Source organism: Rhineura floridana, chromosome 6, assembly GCF_030035675.1.
Source record: "Rhineura floridana isolate rRhiFlo1 chromosome 6, rRhiFlo1.hap2, whole genome shotgun sequence".
Taxonomy (NCBI): Eukaryota; Metazoa; Chordata; class Lepidosauria; order Squamata; family Rhineuridae; genus Rhineura; species Rhineura floridana.
The window spans coordinates 62738074-62757909 of NC_084485.1; the positions used below are offsets into that span (position 1 = coordinate 62738074).

Genomic DNA, 19836 nt, shown 5'->3' on the forward strand with positions numbered 1-19836 from the left:
AATTCTTTTCTGAGGCGTCTGCATCGGTGAAAGCAGGTTGCTTATTGGAAGATACTTCTTGCCAGCCTTTATTGTAAGTGAAAAGATTGTTTATAGATAGATTTTACATGTATGATTTTATTTTATATGCTCATGGAAGTAAATTTGTCCCTGCCTTTTTATCTACAGCCCCTGATGAAGGCCTAAATATACAAAGGCTGAAATGCGTTGGGCTTGGATTACAAATACTTATTTTTCTAGCATTTTGGTTTTTCTTCCTCCTATTCCCGTTCCGTGCCTGGGACCTACCGGGCAGAGGGACGAGCTTGCGGCCGCTGTCGATGTCCCGGCCGCCATCTTGGATGGGATGCGTGCACACACGGCGCGCTGGCGCGCCGTCGTGTGACGCGGCAGGGAGGCGGGGCGGCTGAAGGCTATTTAAGGCCGCCCCGCCTGCTTCCCGCCATCCAGTTCAAATTTCGGCGGCAATCGGGGCAGCCGCAGCAGCAGCAGCTTCGGCTCGGCGCGGCTTCCTTCAGCGGCAGCTTCGGCCGGGCTCCTTTTGGCGGCAGCTTCGGCGGGGCTCCTTTGGCAGCGATCGCGGCAGCAGCAGCTTCGGCAAGGCGCGGCTTCCTTCAGCGGCAATTTCGGCAGCAGCAGCTTCGGCGGCGGCTTCTCTGCCGGCGCACATGGGCCTCCGGAGGCTTCCTGTGGCCAGGGTGGCTGGGCGGCAGCGAGCCCCCCCCAACCTCATTGAGAGACAGGGAGGCAGTGGCGGCGGGCAACAAGGCCTAGGCGGCGAGGATCCTGGGGCAGTCACGACGAGGCGGCAGCGCAGGATCGGATCCAGCACGGCGAGGACCACAGGCTAGGCGGCCTTTGGCCGGCAATTTTTAAATTTAATTGTTAATTTTAATTAACGCGGGGATAGGTGGGGCACGACCCAACCATCAATCCTTGCCACGTGCAGGGCAATTAGGCTACCCTCCAGGATAATTGGGTGCCGGGTGGGGGTATTGAATAAGCAGGCGGGCTCCTTCACAACGCTTTGTAATCACGTCGTTTTGCAAGCGGGGCCCCCTATCTCCCTCTAGTATGCCTAAGAAAGGACAAGGGGGGCCAAAAGGGAAGGGAAAGGCCCCCAGAGCAGGGGGGAGATGCCCACCCCCAGCGGCGGAGGGGGCAAGGAGTGGGGAGGGGCCACCATGGGCGGCCATATTAGCCAGGTTGGAAGCCCTAGAACATGGCTCAAGCCACCCTAATGCACCCCGGGACCAACCTGTGACAGGGAAGAAGAAAGACCCACCACCCAAACGGTCTCGGGGGAAAACACAGCGGCCAGTGAACAGTGCTGATGCAGGGGCTGTTGCTTCCATCTTAGCGCGACTGGATGTGCTGGAGGCCGGGCTCAGGGCTGAGGCGAGGACGCCCAGCATAGAGCCAGGCGCAACTCCCACCCTGCAAGCAGCCCCAACAATGCAGCCCGCACAAGGACCTTCGGCGGAAAGCACACAGGGTGAGTCCTCTATCATGCCACAACAACAAGGACAGCAGCAGTGGAGCTGGGCCCCCTGGGGGTACCCCTACTGGCCCTTTTCCCCACCAGCGGTAACCGAGGGATATGGGCAGGCAGGGACCCCCGCCGGCGGGGGGGAGGTTACGCCACAGCAGCAGCATCCCCTAAGGGAGGCCTGCGAGCAGGTCTGGCACCTCGCCGCTGGGACGGCGACGGAAGGAGGACATCAGCCCGCCCTGTCTGCCAACCCCCCTGCAGAGATATCCGACCCCCTGGGATCAGTCAGAGAGGGGGCCATACCTTTTGGGGAAACGTCTGCCCCACTGGGTTTTCATCTTCTGCCTGCTACGAAGGACAGAATATGGAGGGGAGAGTATGTGGACCTATTCTCGCTCCTGTACAGGGAGCCGGTTGGGAAGGATAAGGATAAAGGAGAACATGCAGAGCCCGATAGGCCCAAGCGCCGACGGGTAGAGCGCTCTTGGGCTAACTGGCTGCCTGCATTCCTTACCTACATGGGGGTGGTAATACAGAGGCAGCCTCACAGGGCCTCGGTACTGATCAAATACCTCGATATCATATACCAGGGCTACTCGGAGTTTCAAGGGACGGCATGGCTGGACTACGACCAGGCGTTCCGTATGAGGGCGGCTTTTGATACATCCCTCCCCTGGGACAAGAAGGAGGCTGACCTGTGGCTGCAATTTATGGCGCATTCTAGACCCATGGCAGGCGATAGGGCGGACAGCGGCCATCTCTTGGCGCGCCAGGCATCAGCAACTGCTTCCCGCGGGCCTGCGGGGCAGGGGGTTCAACCCCGCCTGCTTTGCTGGGAGTTCAGCTCGCGTGGCCTTTGCGGTCGGAGCCCGTGCAGGTTCAGACATGAATGTGCCATATGTGGGGGCCCTCACGCCTGCACTAGCTGCCCCAGGGGCCGCCCCTTCAGGGGTGGAAACAGGGATTCGGCTGGCGCAAGGAGGACAGGGGCTGCAGGCGCAGCTCAGGGAAAGGGGCCCCAGCCCAATTAAAATTGCCGAGCTCCGACACTTACTCCACCTTTACCCCCTAGTCCTAGATGCCCAGTTTTTATTAGAAGGCTTCACAGTGGGTTTTCGGATCCCCTATTTAGGTCCCAGGCGACCTTTCATGTCCTGCAACCTTAAGTCAGTGGAAGGCATGGAATCAGTTCTGAGAGAAAAAATTAGGAAGGAAGTAGTAGCCGGCCGGGTTTTGGGCCCCTTTGCTGCACCACCCATCCCCTCACTCAGAGTTTCCCCGTTGGGCCTCGTCCCCAAGAGGGCACCAGGTGAATTTCGCCTGATACACCACCTGTCCTTTCCACAGGGTGAGTCAGTCAATGACTTTATCCCAGCGGAGCTGTGCTCAGTCCGCTACACATCATTCGACTGTGCTGTGCGAATGGTCAGGGACTGCGGGGTTGGGGCCCTTATGGGAAAGTGTGACATCAAGTCTGCTTTCCGCCTCCTCCCGGTCCACCCACAGGACTTCGAGCTGTTGGGCTTGGCTTTTGATGGTGAATATTACGTGGACAGGGCATTGCCTATGGGCTGCTCTATATCATGCTCTGTTTTCGAGCGCTTCAGCTCCTTCTTGGAGTGGGCGGTCAAGAGGCGCGCAGGCTTGCAATCAGTGGTACACTATTTAGATGACTACCTGTTTGCGGGCCCTGCGGACTCAGGCACCTGCAGGGCGTTCATGGCACATTTCGCGGGGCTGGCTGGGGAGCTGGGCGTCCCCCTCGCGGCCGAAAAAACTGAGGGCCCATCCACTGCTATCACGTTTCTGGGCATCGAGATAGATACGGTGGCCCAATGCTGCAGGCTTCCTCAGGACAAGTTGGGGGCCCTCAGGGAGAAGATCTCAGAGGTGGTCAGTTCTAATAAGGTGACATTAGCCACTCTCCAACGGCTGGCAGGCCAGCTGAACTTTGCCTGCAGGGTTGTAGCGCCCGGCCGCGCCTTCCTGCGGCGCGTATATGACGCCATGGCTGGCCTATCACGATCCTACCACCGCACACGGGTGACAGCCGCTCTTAGGGCTGACCTGACAGTGTGGTCCACCTTCTTGCGGGACTTTAATGGGGTCTCCCTATGGAGAAGGGATCGCCTGTTGGAGGCAGAGCTACAGGTGCACTCCGATGCCTCGGGTGCCTTCGGTTTTGGGGTCATTCTGCATGACTCATGGTGCCACGGCAGCTGGCCACAGGGCTGGACACTGGCCGGCCTGACCAGAGACCTGACGTTCTTGGAGTTCTTCCCCATTGTCGTGGCCGTACACCTCTGGCCCGACAAGCTGTGTAATTCCTCAGTCCACTTTTGGTGCGACAACCTCCCCACAGTGCACGTTATTAACACCCTGTCCTCTAGAAACCCCAACGTTATGCTTCTGGTGCGAGCATTCGTGCTCCAATGTCTTCGCTATAATATTCAGTTCCTGGCGCGCCACGTTCCGGGTATTGACAATAGTATTGCTGATGCTCTATCACGGAACCAGATGGAGAAGTTTCGCCAGCTGGCACCGTGGGCAAGGGCTCTGCCGGAGGCGTTCCCCCCAGCGCTATGGGAGATTGGAGGATTGAATCAGAAAGGGCCATAAGCCTTTCTGTGGCGCCCAGCACTTTGGCCAGCTACCAGGGGGCAGGTAGGGATCTATCTAACCTCAGAGAGTCCAGGGGTTACGTCCAGGAGTGGCCCATCCCGGTCGAGCAGCTTATGGAGTTCTGCGTGGAGGGGAAACGGAGAGGCCTTTCAGTCAGGACCATCAAAGGTAAGCTCTCAGGCCTCGCTTTCCTAGCGAAGGCACGGGGCTTTCAGGACTACACGGGTGACTTTAGGGTGCACCGGATGCTGGAGGGTTGGTCCCGCGAGCGCCCTTGCCCCCCGGATGCCCGCCTCCCCTTTTCCCCAGAGCTATTGTTTGGCCTGCAGGGACAGTGGAAGCACTTGTGTTCTTCCCCTTTCGAGGCCCTGCTATATCATGCTACGGCCCTCACTCTGTTTTTTGGGGCCTTCCGAATTGGGGAGGTGGTGGCAGCTTCCAAGAGGGATAACTCCCTCCGAGCCCTGCTAGTCTCCGACCTCAGCTGGAGGGCAGAGCGGGCCATCCTGCGACTCAGGCGGTCTAAAACGGACCAGCATGGTAAGGGGCGCCTGGTGGTATTAGCCCCATGCCGGCAGCAAGAACTCTGCCCAGTAACAGCCCTGCGCGGTTTTGTGGCAGCGAGGGGGTCGCAGTCAGGGTACCTATTCATACATAGGAACTCCCAGCCCCTTACCAGATACCAGTTCTGGTCCGTGGCGAAGGCCGCACTGGGGAACTTAGGCGTGGACCCCAGTAAGTTCGGGACACACTCCTTCCGGATAGGCGCGGCCTCCACGGCGGCCCTATTGGGCTTTACTAAAGACAGGCTTCAGGCCGTGGGCGGGTGGTCCTCGGACGCGTACAAGGCCTACGTTAGACCACTTGCTGACACACACGGCGCCAGCGGCTAGACTTTGCCCCCCCCAGGGCCCCCCCCCATTGTTACCCAATGTCGTTGTTGTTTCAACAGATCGCTGGACAAGATCGGAGCAGCCACGCATCCTCCTATGTGGCCACAGTATGATGTTCTGGGCAGGCCGCAGGGCGGCGAAGTCTCGCTTCGGCACGCAGCTGGGGCTCAGTCAATGGGCCGCAGTGCGGTGGCTGGGTCGTCGGGGGATGCGTTGGGATGGGCTCCTGCCAGCCTTGTTTCAACCGGCTGTGGAAGTGGCAGCGCCCCAGGTGCTGGTGATCCACCTCGGGGGCAACGACTTGGGTCTGTTAAAGGGCAAGGCCCTAATTGAACAGGCATGCGGTGACCTCCGGGCCATTGCACGTCGCTGGCCGGGGGTGCACTTAGTGTGGTCAGACATCCTGCCGCGCAGGAGGTGGAATTGTGCCGGTGACCCACGAGGGATGGACAGGGCACGGAAAAAGGTGAACAGGCAAATTCAGAGGGCCCTTAGGGACTTAGGAGGTTCTGTCATCCACCACCCAGAGGTGGGCCACAACAAGCTTGAGCTGTTTCGGCCTGACGGCGTCCATTTGACGGACAAGGGCAACGACATCTTTCTAAGGGACCTGCAGAAGGGTTTACACCAGATTCTTATCGGGTGTGGGGTAAAGGGGGACTAAGCAGAGGCTTGTCCCCCTTCTGTGGCGAAGAAGTGCGGGGAAAGGTTAAAGGGAAAGGGCAGCTAGGTGACACCTTTAGGCACCTTTGGGGGTGACAGGCGGTCCGGAGGCCTGCAGCTCAGGGCTACACGGCCCGGGGACAGGGTACGGGCCGCCTTTGGGGCCAACGTGCCTCATCCGCTCAGAGTTTCAGGGCTCCGAGGGGCGGTGATGCGGGTTGGACCCCCTACACATCTTCAGGGTGTGGCTGGAGCTGGGGGGCTGGCACAGGGCAGCCCCAGGCTCAGGCAGGGCATGATCGCCCGATAGCTGCTAACAGGCTTTGCCTGGATCTCCAGAACGCCCCGCCCTTAATCTCCCTTCTGCAGGTTCATTATTCAATTGATTCTGTTTAAATAAAGTGGCCCATCATTTACCCAAGCAATGGTGTCTGTGTTTTATTTCGGCAATAGGCCGCAATCCCGTTCCGTGCCTGGGACCTACCGGGCAGAGGGACGAGCTTGCGGCCGCTGTCGATGTCCCGGCCGCCATCTTGGATGGGATGCGTGCACACACGGCGCGCTGGCGCGCCGTCGTGTGACGCGGCAGGGAGGCGGGGCGGCTGAAGGCTATTTAAGGCCGCCCCGCCTGCTTCCCGCCATCCAGTTCAAATTTCGGCGGCAATCGGGGCAGCCGCAGCAGCAGCAGCTTCGGCTCGGCGCGGCTTCCTTCAGCGGCAGCTTCGGCCGGGCTCCTTTTGGCGGCAGCTTCGGCGGGGCTCCTTTGGCAGCGATCGCGGCAGCAGCAGCTTCGGCAAGGCGCGGCTTCCTTCAGCGGCAATTTCGGCAGCAGCAGCTTCGGCGGCGGCTTCTCTGCCGGCGCACGTGGGCCTCCGGAGGCTTCCTGTGGCCAGGGTGGCTGGGCGGCAGCGAGCCCCCCCCCCCAACCTCATTGAGAGACAGGGAGGCAGTGGCGGCGGGCAACAAGGCCTAGGCGGCGAGGATCCTGGGGCAGTCACGACGAGGCGGCAGCGCAGGATCGGATCCAGCACGGCGAGGACCACAGGCTAGGCGGCCTTTGGCCGGCAATTTTTAAATTTAATTGTTAATTTTAATTAACGCGGGGGTAGGTGGGGCACGACCCAACCATCAATCCTTGCCATGTGCAGGGCAATTAGGCTACCCTCCAGGATAATTGGGTGCCGGGTGGGGGTATTGAATAAGCAGGCGGGCTCCTTCACAACGCTTTGTAATCACGTCGTTTTGCAAGCGGGGCCCCCTATCTCCCTCTAGTATGCCTAAGAAAGGACAAGGGGGGCCAAAAGGGAAGGGAAAGGCCCCCAGAGCAGGGGGGAGATGCCCACCCCCAGCGGCGGAGGGGGCAAGGAGTGGGGAGGGGCCACCATGGGCGGCCATATTAGCCAGGTTGGAAGCCCTAGAACATGGCTCAAGCCACCCTAATGCACCCCGGGACCAACCTGTGACAGGGAAGAAGAAAGACCCACCACCCAAACGGTCTCGGGGGAAAACACAGCGGCCAGTGAACAGTGCTGATGCAGGGGCTGTTGCTTCCATCTTAGCGCGACTGGATGTGCTGGAGGCCGGGCTCAGGGCTGAGGCGAGGACGCCCAGCATAGAGCCAGGCGCAACTCCCACCCTGCAAGCAGCCCCAACAATGCAGCCCGCACAAGGACCTTCGGCGGAAAGCACACAGGGTGAGTCCTCTATCATGCCACAACAACAAGGACAGCAGCAGTGGAGCTGGGCCCCCTGGGGGTACCCCTACTGGCCCTTTTCCCCACCAGCGGTAACCGAGGGATATGGGCAGGCAGGGACCCCTGCCGGCGGGGGGGAGGTTACGCCACAGCAGCAGCATCCCCTAAGGGAAATGCGTTGGGCTTGGATTACAAATACTTATTTTTCTAGCATTTTGGTTTTTCTTCCTCCTATTCCCTCTGTTTGCCTTTTGGACAGCTCACAATTAACCTTAGCACAAAAATTTTCTATTTACCTAAAATAAAAAGTGGGGAAAAGCTGGCCCAACAGTCTTATTCCCTTTGCTTTTCTGGTAGCTGACACCAAAACACACAGACACACAGGCTGTTTTATTATCATTTGCCAGGAGTTATGTTTGTCAGCAGGGTGGGGTGGGGGAGTTAATGGTATGTTATTGTTTTCCGTGTGGACTTCTGTGCACTACTTGTTGGAAAGCAGGAGTGTGTTGAACCAACTCAGGTTTAATGTTGTTGGAATTGTCGTCAGTGCAAGGATTACCACTAGTGCAACAAGACTTTCCCCCCTCCCTCCCCACACCCTGCACCCTCCCTAAACCTGCTCTGGACCATTGGGGAAACTCCTTGAGCCAATTTATGGAGTGTGCGGCAGGAGGAGAGGAATGAAAGTCCTGTTGCACTGGCGGTAATACTGGCATTGAAGGAACCTTGACCTAGTGCTACATTGGATACAACCCTATGTATTTCATTTTCTCTGTGCTGGCTTTCATATTCAGTAACACAGTCAAGCGTTTTTAGTCAGTGTTAGGGAACATGGAGCCTTCTATAAATCCCTTTCAGACAATATTTGGAACCTCCATTAGGTATCTGTGTTGTCAGCCTCAACATCTGTTACAGCATGGAACTAGTCCCAGCTGAAGAAAGAACAAAAGAAGTCTTCATTCTCTCAACAAGGATCATAACTCTTTTAATATAATGGGAGAAAACATCAAAAATCCTTGGCAGTTATCAAAGTGCAAAACTTTATGCTACCCCATCAAGATGAAATAATTGTGCCACCTAACACCATTATGCTGACATTTTTCTACACTTATGCCACTAATTCAAAATAAAGAGTCACTTCTCCCTTAATAATGAGCTACAGCTTCAATATTTCAGGGGGAAAACAAGAATCGCTGGGCAGCGGGGAGAAATGTACTGATGGCAGGCAAGGTTTGCCCTGAAAAATCTGCAGTTCATATTCTGCTGCGGATTGGATGTTGTAATGTTGGAGTCTTGTTATTTGTTGTTATGTGCCTTCAAGTTGATTATGACTTATAGCAACCCTATGAATCGGTGACCTCCAACAGCATATGTTGTGAAACACCCTGTTCAGATCTTGTAAGTTCAGGTCTGTGGCTTCCTTTATGGAATCAATCCATTTCTTGTTTGGCCTTCCTCTTTTTCTGCTCCCTTCTGTTTTTCCCAGCATTACTATCTTTTCTAGTGAATCATGTATTCTCATGATGTGTCCAAAGTATGATAACCTCAGTTTCATCATTTTAGCTTCTAGTGACAGTTCTGGTTTAATTTGTTCTGACACCCAATTATTTGTCTTTTTCGCGGTCTATGGTATGCACAAAGCTCTCCTCAACACCACATTGCAAATGAGTTGATTTTTCTCTTATCTGCTCTTTTCACTGTCCAACTTTCACATTCATACATAGAGATCGGGAATACCATGGTCTGAATGATCCTGACTTTAGGTGTTATATTAGTCATAGATGATACCACAAAAGCAGAAGGGGCCATAACTTAATGGTAGAGAACATGCTTTGGCAATCCTGTCTGAAACCCTGGAGAGCTACTGCCAGTCAGTGCAGATAATACTGAGTGAGACAGACCAATGATATGACTCCAGTCTCAGCACCTGTCATCCTTGGGCAGGTGCCAGGGGCCCAAATCCTTTGCAGGGTTCACTGCTGACACCTACCCAACAACCCCCTTTTCCAGGGCCCTGGAGAGCACTGCCATTGTCTGCAGCCATTTAACTTGCCTACAATGCCCCAGAATACTTCAGCATTGCATCACTTGGCAGGGCCATCATTTAAATTTACCATACTATCCTGAAGCTGGTGTAGAATAGGATAAGAGACTGAGCTAAAAACCAGGACATCTGCCATAAGTGTAGTAGGTGGCTTGAAGTAAAGCACTCTCTCTCAGCCTCAGTGCCTCAATCTGCAATATGGGGGATAATAATAATGACTTACTTTACAGGCTTGTTGTTAAATACAACAAAGTGCCCATACCTTAAAATCAGCAGATGAGGCCTGACTGGTGGTCCCCGCGCAGAATAAGGTGTACTGCTGGGAGCCGGTGGAGGGACCTTTTTTGGTGGCAGCTCCACGTCTGTTGAATGCTCTGTCAACTGAGGGGAATCTAGCCTATTTTAGGAAACAGGTAAAGATGCTCCTCTTCCAGCAGGCTTTTGGATAAGGGAAATTGTGACTGTAGTTTGATGCTGCTGCTTTTATTCTCAGCTGTATTAAAATCATTGTTTTTAAGTTATTGCATTGTATGGTTATTATATTTTCTTATGTTGTCAAAAAGGCCCTGTAGCCTCTTGGCAAAGGGTGGTATATACATTTCTTAATAAATAAATGAAGTATTACTTGATCATGTATGCAAAGCAATTTGAACACTTGTACTGTAAACACATTAAAGGACAGCTGGTATAGCACAATGGGGAGGACAGCCTGGCTGGGAGTCCAAAGTCTGTGAGTTCAAATCCCCGCTCGTGTCTCCTGGGTGTAAACGGCCAGCTAAAGATCACCCCCACAGTGAGTGGCTCAGGGGTTACATGCTTTGCCACCTGTGCAGCCATGGGCAAGCTGCATAGTCCCAAGAAGCCCAGTTGCCCCCCCCCAGCTGGCAGATGCGGATAAGGACAAGGAAGGGGCTGGCTTGTGCAGCTGTGGCAAGCTGAGCAGGCTCTAGCCAGCTGGGGAGGACTAGCCTCAGAGGGAGGCAGTGGTAACCCCCCTCTGAATACCGCTTACCATGAAATCCCTATTCATAGGGTAGCCATAAGTCGGGATTGACTTGAAGGCAGTCCATTTCCATTTTCAAACACATTGAAAGAAAACCAATGTTAAGCAATAGCAGCAGAGTAGCTCTGGTATATTGAAGGAAATTTAAATGGTGACGCCAAGCCATGTCAAGAAAACACCCATTGAAACATGGCTGCTACCCACTGCCATCCATCACCAGCATGGGAGGTTCTACCAATGCCAGGCATCCATCCAACCTGGAGCCAACCCTGGATATAAGGCAGCTTCCTACGTACTAATGCTACATCAACTGCCAGTGCCCAAATGGGAACATCTGGTATATGACCATATTTTAAGTGTGGGCAGAAAGAGTGTTTGTCCTTGGAATTTTGTTGAAAGTAAAAACCTGACAATGGCAGGACTTATTTCTCAGAGCTAGAAGTTCCTTGAAGTAAATATGGCACCCACTGCTAATATCTCCATTGTCTCCAAATAATCATGTATTCCCCAGTAACCATAATTATGAGTGGACACTATTTGACCATTCTTGGGGTTTTTTTACTGCATGGCATAGACAAAATGGGGAAGAGTGTTTTGAAACCCCTAAATTCTGTTTCTTCCCAGGCTGGGAACATCTGGAATAGAGTATCCTCGGGCAAAAAGTGGCATTACCATTTGTGTTTCACCCAAAGAATGGGACTATTTAAATTCATGGGCTGGGGGTGGTGGCGGCTTGTTTTTGACTCAGACAGCTCAAGCTAATATACTCCGTCTGAACTGTGAGTCTTAAACAGATGACAGAAAATGAATTATTTCTCCGGACCCTGGGGGACCAATTGTAATAGAACAAGGTTTGCACAATTTATTCTTGGATAAAGAAATACCTCCTTTTATCTTCCTTTCTATTTTCCCGGTTCCCTGCCAAAATTGCTTCTATAATATATAATTTTTTTAATTTAAAAATTCATTTTCATTTTTCAAGAAATAGGAAGCTCACCGCCAGATAAGGAGCTCCATCTGTCTTGAAGAAAAAGGATACAGGATTTTTGTGTCACTAATCCAGTAACGTCTTAAATGATGGTGCCATTTAGAAATGCTTTCTTCATATTTATGAAATGATTATTTGACAGAGAGAGACATTTAATATTGTTAAAATAATTACTATGCCTGTTTAATACATCAATTTGAGTTGTTATCAGGCAAACTATGAAATGCTGGATAATTTCATAAATAATTATAAAGCCTTTTACAAAATGGCACCTTAGTGCAAAGCATTGTTGCTAATCCTTTTTTATTCACAAACACAGAAATAACAATTAGATTTCTGAAATGAAGAAGGGCTGTGTGTGGCATGAGAAAGAGAGAGAGAGAGAGAGAGAGAGGAGTCCATCTTCTACTGCATGTAAATCCAACTACTGGGAGAAAGGAATCATCAGACCTTAAAATAATGTCCATCACCTCGCTTTTCAATACATAGATATTTGTATCACTGTTTGCCTACAGCATTACTGAGATCTGCCTGAGATTCTTTTTGTCTAGAAGTTACTCTCAAGGTTTTTATGGATGGCTGCTCTGATGGATAAGCAACCTTATCCAGTGCACTCTCATTCATAGTGACCTTTTACTTGCTATTTTTAGGGGAAACTACACAACACTTTACAGTAGTTAGAAGGAACAAGGCTGCCTTTATACGAGACTGCATACAAGTATTTTATTAAGAAATGTTGACCATTCAGAGAGTGGTTTATTTATTTATTTATTTATTTATTTATTTATTTATTATTCCACACATCTATACATCATATATAGTAAAACAATAAAACATATAATTGATAAAAACAATACAATCAAAAATCACATCAGGGCAGCCAGGTTTAAACCTAATAATTAAAAAAACCCCTTATAAATAAAAGTATTTTCAAAGCATGCTTAAATGCATAGATCTTAAGATAATTAACTTAAGGAAGCTCAAGGAAGGAAAAGTATAATCCCCTTCTCCCCTTCAGCCACCTGCAGCCTACACAAAGTCTCTCCAGAGGATCAGAGGGAACAATATGGAATGGGGCATGGTGGGCTGCTGAGGAAAGGAAGGAACAAACTTTCCTTCTGTAAACTTTCTTAATTTATTTTAGGATCTTAGCCACAGGACAGCCAGAGTGGTGTAGTGGTTAGAGTGTTGGACTAGGACCTGGGAGACCAGGGTTCAAATCCCCACACAGCCATGAAGCTCACTGGGTGACCTTGAGCCAGTCGCTGCCTCTGAGCCTCAGAGGAAGGCAATGGTAAACCACCTCTGAATACTACTTACCATGAACACCCTATTCATAGGGTCACCATAAGTCACAATCGACTTGAAGGCAGTCCATTTGCATTTAGCCACAGAGAGTGGCAGAACCTTCAGATTTTCCCAGGGAGAGAGTTCCATAGGCCGGGTGCCACAATTCTGATTCAGTAGGATATCAGAGAGCAGAGCCTGGGATGAAGATGTTGAAATACAGGTAGGTTTATATGGGTAAAGACAGTCCTTTAGATCAGTAGTTCCCCAACATTTTCCCCCACAGACCACTTGAAAATTGCTGAGGGTGTTGGTGGGCTACTTAATGACTTTTCGGCCTCCTGTAGCTAGTCGTGTACAATAGTGACAAATTCAAAAGTGCAGGGTCCCTTCATGATAGTCAGCCATGCCCCTCCCTCTTTTTTTGCTGCTAGGTTGAGAATGATATTCTTGTTAATGCATTCTCCCACAACAACAGATGTCCATAGGAGCCAATAGGCACAAAAGAGGAGAGTGTTAGCTACTGAAAAGAGTCTTCTAAGTGGCTGACTCACCTCCTTTCATTCAGATTGGCTCCAATCAGCAGGAAAGGACAAGGAAGCATGTTAGAGGACTCTTCTCAGTGACTAACACACTCCCTTTCATGCTGATTGGCTCATAGGATGTTGGAGACATAGTGACCCTGCTGGGACTCTGCTCCCAAAAATGTAAGGGGTCAAAGACCCTGGATGACTACACCACTGGCTGTAGCAATTGTAATGTGCTGTGCGAGATGCTGTATGGTTTTTTAAATGGTATTTTTAGAACACTCTGTGGACCACCAGAATGAAGCTTACAGACCCCTGTGGTCCATGGACCACAGTTGGGAATCTCTGCTTTAGATAACCAGGTCCCAGACCATTCAGTGCTTTAAAGATCAGAACCAACACCCTAACTTGAGCCTGAAATCAAATCAATAACCAGTGCAACTTGCAAAGGGTAACTATTTATATTATCCAACCTGTGGCAGAAGGGATAGGCCAATGAGAGCCTGCTTACTCCCTTCCTTACCCAGCTACTCCTACCTGCCTTACAGGGTAAGCCAATTGGTCCCAAATTATCTGGTAACTGCTGCCACCACTTGCTACTCAGCTTACAGCCCCCCTCCCCAAGATGGGAAGAGATACTGGGGTGCTCATGGAAATACTAACAACTCTGAGATCCTGGGAACAGCACACTCTCTTACAGTTTAACCAGAGAGTAAAGTCAGCCCAGATCCTCCTGCCTCCCTTGGAGAACAGAGCTATGTGCTGGTCCTTTAACAACTCTGAAACATACCCTACTATAGCAGGAATCCCAAATCATCTAAGCACATGGGGATGTCTGGATACCCTGAGAGTCTGGCAACCATGCACACAGATCTGACGGTCTAGATGTTTATTAAGAACAAAAGAGAATGGAATAGGGCAAATGGACAAAACAGAATATTGAAAATAAAAGGAATTCTTTATCTTAAAGTATCTACACTTGCTACTTACAAAATAAGCTTCTGGTTTCTTCATGAATAACATGGTTTAGATAGTCAAATGCCAGTTTTCTGATGGACAGGTGAGGGACAAAATGGACTCTGATGTGAGGGGCAGGGACAAAGGAACTGGCTTCATCGGTCCTTTTTTAAGGGCTTCCAACCCACATTGTCTTTGTGTGGAAGCTGTCACTTGACAGCCAATCTGGTCTCTCCTCAAGCTTCTCATGTAGCTCTTTCACACCTTTTGGGATCTGAGGTGATAGTCTCCCCTCCCCGCCCCAAGTGGAAGAAGATGGGTATCACTTGTGAAAATTGTCACTGGATTTTCCCATCTTTCTGCCAGACCTTCTAATCTTTTACTTGTAGATTTGGAGACTTAGGCGGAAGTAACGTGTTGGACTGGTTTAGCCAAAATGGAGGGGGCAGAAGATCCAGGCTTTTCTTTACACAACCAACTTACTCCTGTCAACATTCTGGCAGCCAAAATTTGAACCAATTGAAGTTTCTGAGTTGTCTTTAGGGATAGCCTCAAGTGGATAGCATTGCAGTAATCCAGTCTAGATGTCACCAGTGCATGTATAACTGAAGCCATGTCTGTTTTCTCCAGTCACACTTAATCTTCCTCACCAAGGTTGGATCTCACTCACTCTGACCTCAGAGCAGGTAATCCAATGTTTCCTACTGCTCAGGCATAGGATTGTTCAGTGTAACTATTTACCAATTTTGGACATAGCTAGTGATTATTACACTTCTGTTCAGAGGCCCTCAGAAATATCTCTTGATCAAATTAATTTGCATCCTAAACTGCTAATTGCCTACCCTTTGTGTTGACTATGAACATAGGAAAACAGGATGCTGCCTTATACTGAGTCAGACCATTTATCCATCTACCTCAGTATTGTAAACACTGACTGGCAGCAGCTCTCCAGGATTTCAGACAGGAAATATTTCCCAGCACCACCTAGAGATGCCAGATTGAACCTGTGTCCTTGCACCTGCAGAACAGATTCTCTACCACTTAGCTACTGCTAGAGTCTAGGGATGGAGGACAGTATCTGCTAAATTGAACTTATTACAGGATTTTGACGTAACCCAACAATGTGCTGTGTTTTTGGACCGGCGTTGATTTTTTGCGGCGAGTCGCAACTGTCATCAGCATGGGATTTTTTTAAAAAAAATCGCTCTGAATTTTACATTATTGTCTTGGTAATTGGCTTTCCTCTAGGCTGATGCATTCTTAACTGCTGTCCAGGTGATAACGATTGCCATTTACATCCATTAACCTCCCTCCAATTTTCTCTTTGTTTTGTTAATTCTTAGAAATGGCCAACAACCCATCCTTTTTTGTCTCCCACCCATTAAATTGTAGTACAGAGCAGACTTGGACAGGATCCCTCCACCACCACCACCGCTTTTGAATCTCTGCTGCCACTGTGTGTGTGTTTTTGTGTGTGTGTGAGTGACTTAGTTATAAATTCCCTTTTAAAAAGAAGTTAAAATAAGCAGTGGTGGTTGACTTTTCAACAATAAAAATCGAAAGTACTGCAAGACAACAAGAATAGGGAAATTTATACCCCGCCCTTCCTTCCAGCAGGAGCCCAGGGCGGCTGGGGAGGGGAGTCATCTTTAAGCAGCACATCAGTTAACCAGAGGCAAGAGACAGACTCAATGGACAATTATCTGCTTTAATGATATATAAATAGAAAAAAAAGGTGGAACAACTGCCAACAGCATAAGCATTTTCATTAGAAATTATGTTTTTTTCACTTAAAACCCCCAGCAGATCAGTAATTGCGAAAACAAACAGGAACAAAAAATGGTGGAACCAGCTAGTGAAACCCATCCCTACTAGTCTGAAGATACCTGGAAGAACTGATGGTTGATTCAGGCTATGTTAGGAGAAATGACTCCACCAATCCTTGTCTAGTATAAACTCTCCTGGGTGGTGATATACAAGCTACTGCTAGTCTGGAGATAACTTAACTCATTAGGTTCTGATGATGTTATCTTTGAATTTGGTGTCTGCCTTCACAGTAGCATTTAGTGTCTGCCTTCACAGCTAACTCATCTTCTGTTCTATACATTTGAAAGTTGGTACTTGCTAAATATGGCAGGTAAAGCAGGGTGGTTGTTTTCCTTGGACACCTTTTCTGCACTATATCAGGTAGGACAGGTGAGACAGCCCCAGGGAAATGATTGAAGGGTGGTTTTAAAATACTTATCATAAATAAACAAATAAATTAAGTTGGGGAGACAGAGATGGTGATCACTACTGCCCCACCCACCAACCCTCACCTCAGTCATGTGCTGGCTGGCTGATACAAGATTGCTTGCCTGCCATTTGCCACAATTTGCATGGCCCTATCTGTCTCAGACATTTAATGCTTCTCTCCCACAGCACTATTTCTGCTGCTGTTTACCACTCCACTGTGAACAAAGGCTGTGAGTGAGGAAGCAGCCCCATCAACCAACTAGGCTGTTTCCTGCCATTGCTTTTGGTAAATGGTTTCCTAGGCAGCAGGTGGCTGGTTTAAATTTTGTGCACACTGTGAAACTAGTGCAAAAGGTAACCTAGTGAACCTTGTCTTGTATGGCAGTCAGCCCAGTTCAACACTGGCCAGGCTAGTTATATACCAGCCAGCTGGTGATCCTGGGGACATGCAGATATTGTTGTCCAACTCCCATCACCCTCAACCAGCATAACCATCATAGGGATGATGACAGCTGTAGTCCAACAAGAGCTGGTAGTATCAACAAGGAACTACATTGCAGGCTGCTGTAGAATTTGCACTAGCAGGGTTAATTTTTTTACATTGTTTCATACTAAATAAGAACAACCATGAGGACTAGTAACATGTTTGTTTGTTTATTTTTAAAGACAGCTGAGGTTCTCAGGATGCCAAACTTCTGCAGGAGATTTCATTGTTGCTTTCAAATAATGGTCACCAGTTCTCTGAGTGTAATATTGCCCAGGAGGAATTGCTTGTTTTGAAAGAAATTTAGCTGCTATGCTTTATGTTATTCACCTCTTCTTCTTCTCCTTCATGGAGCAAGGGAAGCAAATTTTAGTTTTTGTGTTAAAGAAATGCATACATTCTTTTTATTTTTGTTTTAGCAATGGCTTTCTCCTGATTTGCGAGACAGCATCTGGAACTGTCAGCTGAGCAGTAGATCACATCTTGGTGATGCTGTCACTGAGAGACGTGGCGGAACGAAAACAAAAGAGGTGACAAATTGTGCCTTCCCTTTTCATAATTAGCCAAAATATCTCAGTATGAAGCAAAGCATGGCTCTTAATTAAGAGGAAGGCAGGAAGTTATTTTTCAAAACTGCGATCGCCTTTCTCTCCCCCAACCCTCCAACAATTATATTTGGAATGGAGAATTATATTTCAGTTAGATGCACAGACTGAATGCCCAATCCCCAGTGTAGCAATTAATATTTCACACCTGCTAAGCAGAGTGGTGGCAGAAGGAGAGAGGAGAATAGCATTGAAAAGAGAAGGTTGAACTGTGAGGGTCCAAGGGTTTTTAAGTGTGAAGTAGCAAAAAACAAAATGTCTTTTGTCACACTGGGAACAGTGAGGTGATACCATTGTGACTGAAACTTGGACAGTGGGAAGGGACTTTGTAAAAATGAATGTCTGTGAAATAATGATTTGGGAGGAAATAGCCTCTGAGCTGCAGCATCTATTAGGATCAGAAAGAACACCAGCTCTGAAATGAAAGGAAAAGCCTTCTGAAGATAGGCTTTATGATCAATCAAAAGAACGGTGTGTGGTGTCCTGAAACCCTCATAGTCACTTCCTTCATTTTATCACATTGTTTGAGTGCCTTGGGATTTGAATACCACTTTCTTCCCAGACACACACCCACACATCCTGCAATGCACACACTTCATCATCCTAGGATGTGGGATGTGCTATATGCCTCATTAAATTACAATTTTCAAAAGCGACAGGGGAGCTTGTATTCCAAGCAGAGTGATGGTGGGGAAGGCCCAAATGGCCTGTGTGAACAGTCCCACAGATGACTGTCTAACTGATCTGCACTGCAGAACATTGTGCGCAGTTCTGTTTCACAATATAGTACATAGGGAAAATCTATTGGTCAGCCTGTACAGATCTGGAACAAAAAACCAGATAAACTAAGGGTACATCTGCAACAGCCAGTTTGGGTTTGATATATTCTGGGATACTTTATGTTTAGATATGTATCCTGCTTCTTGACTGGACAAAGCCACACACAACCCAAACCCTCCCATATATGGAGAACAATGGTCCCCTGCCTGGGGCATGTGGAATTTGGGTTTGCGTCCACACCCTTTATAAGGGGTAAAGCATGAGGCACAAAGTACCTGGAAGGCCAGCCAAGCAGAAAGGCTTCATTTAATATGGCTATTCATAGGCCTTGTGCCTACATACGGCAACCACACTTCTTCAGTAATTCAGTTCACTACTGGGCTAGTTGGTTACCAGTTGTAGACAGAGGATTTTTTTGGCTGTGGTTTCTGATTGGCTGACAGCATTGGTAGAGTACCTGTTGGCTTCCAGATGTTGCTGGACTCCCATCAGTCACAGCCAGCATGGCCAATGACCATGAATTATGGGAGGTATTGTCCATCAGCATATGGAGGGGCACAGGTTCCCTACCCCTGGCACAGTGAATGGGTTTTCCTCCTCTGCACTGTTAAAGGCCAGCTGCATTTAAGGGCAAGAGAAAGGACAGGAGAAGAGGATCTGCTTGCCACTTTGCTGTCAGCTGGGATATCTGGTGCATATGCAAAGAGTTTGACCTTCCATCCTCTCTGCATGAGGTCCATGGAAGGGAGGGAGCTGGAAAACCAGTATTTGCACTGCACTCCTTACCATATATAGGGACTTCTAAGGTTCACTATGAGAACTTGTAAAGGGGCTAGAGATTGCCTCAGGTTACTTATTGTGCAGTAAATTTATTTTGCATCTATGTTAGCCCACTTTCAGCAGTAATGTATACATAATTGGAATTGTCCTCATCTTACCTTTTGGTAGCATTTGCTGATGTGAAAGTCACCAGAATTATATTTAACCACGTCCAATATATTTCCATTTTACTGAGGCAAAAACTGAATTGTATCTTAGTTACTATTTATCTCTCTGCTAATTTCAAAGGTGTCAGAGATGTCAAGTCACATAGTTTGTGTGCTGGTGAAGTCAATAGGATTAAACTAGTTTAGACAAAGAAGTGGTGATTTGATGATTTGCTATAGGACTATGTACATTTTCTGTGCCTACATTCCTTTTATAAAAATAAGGCGAAGGAGGAGCTGAAACTCAGTCCTAAATCACCAGGTGTCTTTAGCTCTATTTAAGAATTATTTCCATGTAGAACTGGGGTGGGAAAGTCCATATTTGGCCCAGTGTGGGTTCCAGTCTGGCCCACAAAACCACTTTCCTCAAACCACACCCACCTGTCCCACATCTGACGCCATATGTGACATCAGGTGAGGGGCAGGTAAAGATGCAGCTGGATTGGCTATGCAACCAAGTTCTCTATGGGGACTCACTCATGCAGCTAATCCTGAAGAAAGCAGAGTGGGTTCAAGGCTGCTGGATTGGCTGCACAAATGAGTTCCCTTTAGGGAATTTGATTGTGCTGTTGATCC

The 19836-nt window shown here is 49.1% G+C and overlaps 1 protein-coding gene across 1 annotated transcript; it reads left to right on the plus strand.

Moving 5' to 3' along the window:
• The first annotated feature begins 996 nt into the window (after nt 1-996).
• Nucleotides 997-6267, plus strand: LOC133386658 (uncharacterized). Its single transcript, XM_061630355.1, has 2 exons — nt 997-1495; nt 5067-6267. Exons 1-2 carry the CDS (start codon nt 1075-1077, stop codon nt 5669-5671), a joined length of 1026 nt encoding a protein of 341 aa, XP_061486339.1. The 5' UTR covers nt 997-1074; the 3' UTR covers nt 5672-6267.
• The last annotated feature ends 13569 nt before the right edge of the window (nt 6268-19836 follow it).

Excerpts from the sequence above, each read along its gene's own strand:
- LOC133386658 (XM_061630355.1), top strand. The coding sequence starts at position 1,075 with ATGCCTAAGAAAGGACAAGGGGGGCCAAAAGGGAAGGGAAAGGCCCCC. Across the intron at positions 1,496-5,066 it reads TTCGGCGGAAAGCACACAGG|ATCGCTGGACAAGATCGGAG; the intron begins GTGAGTCCTCTA and ends TTGTTTCAACAG.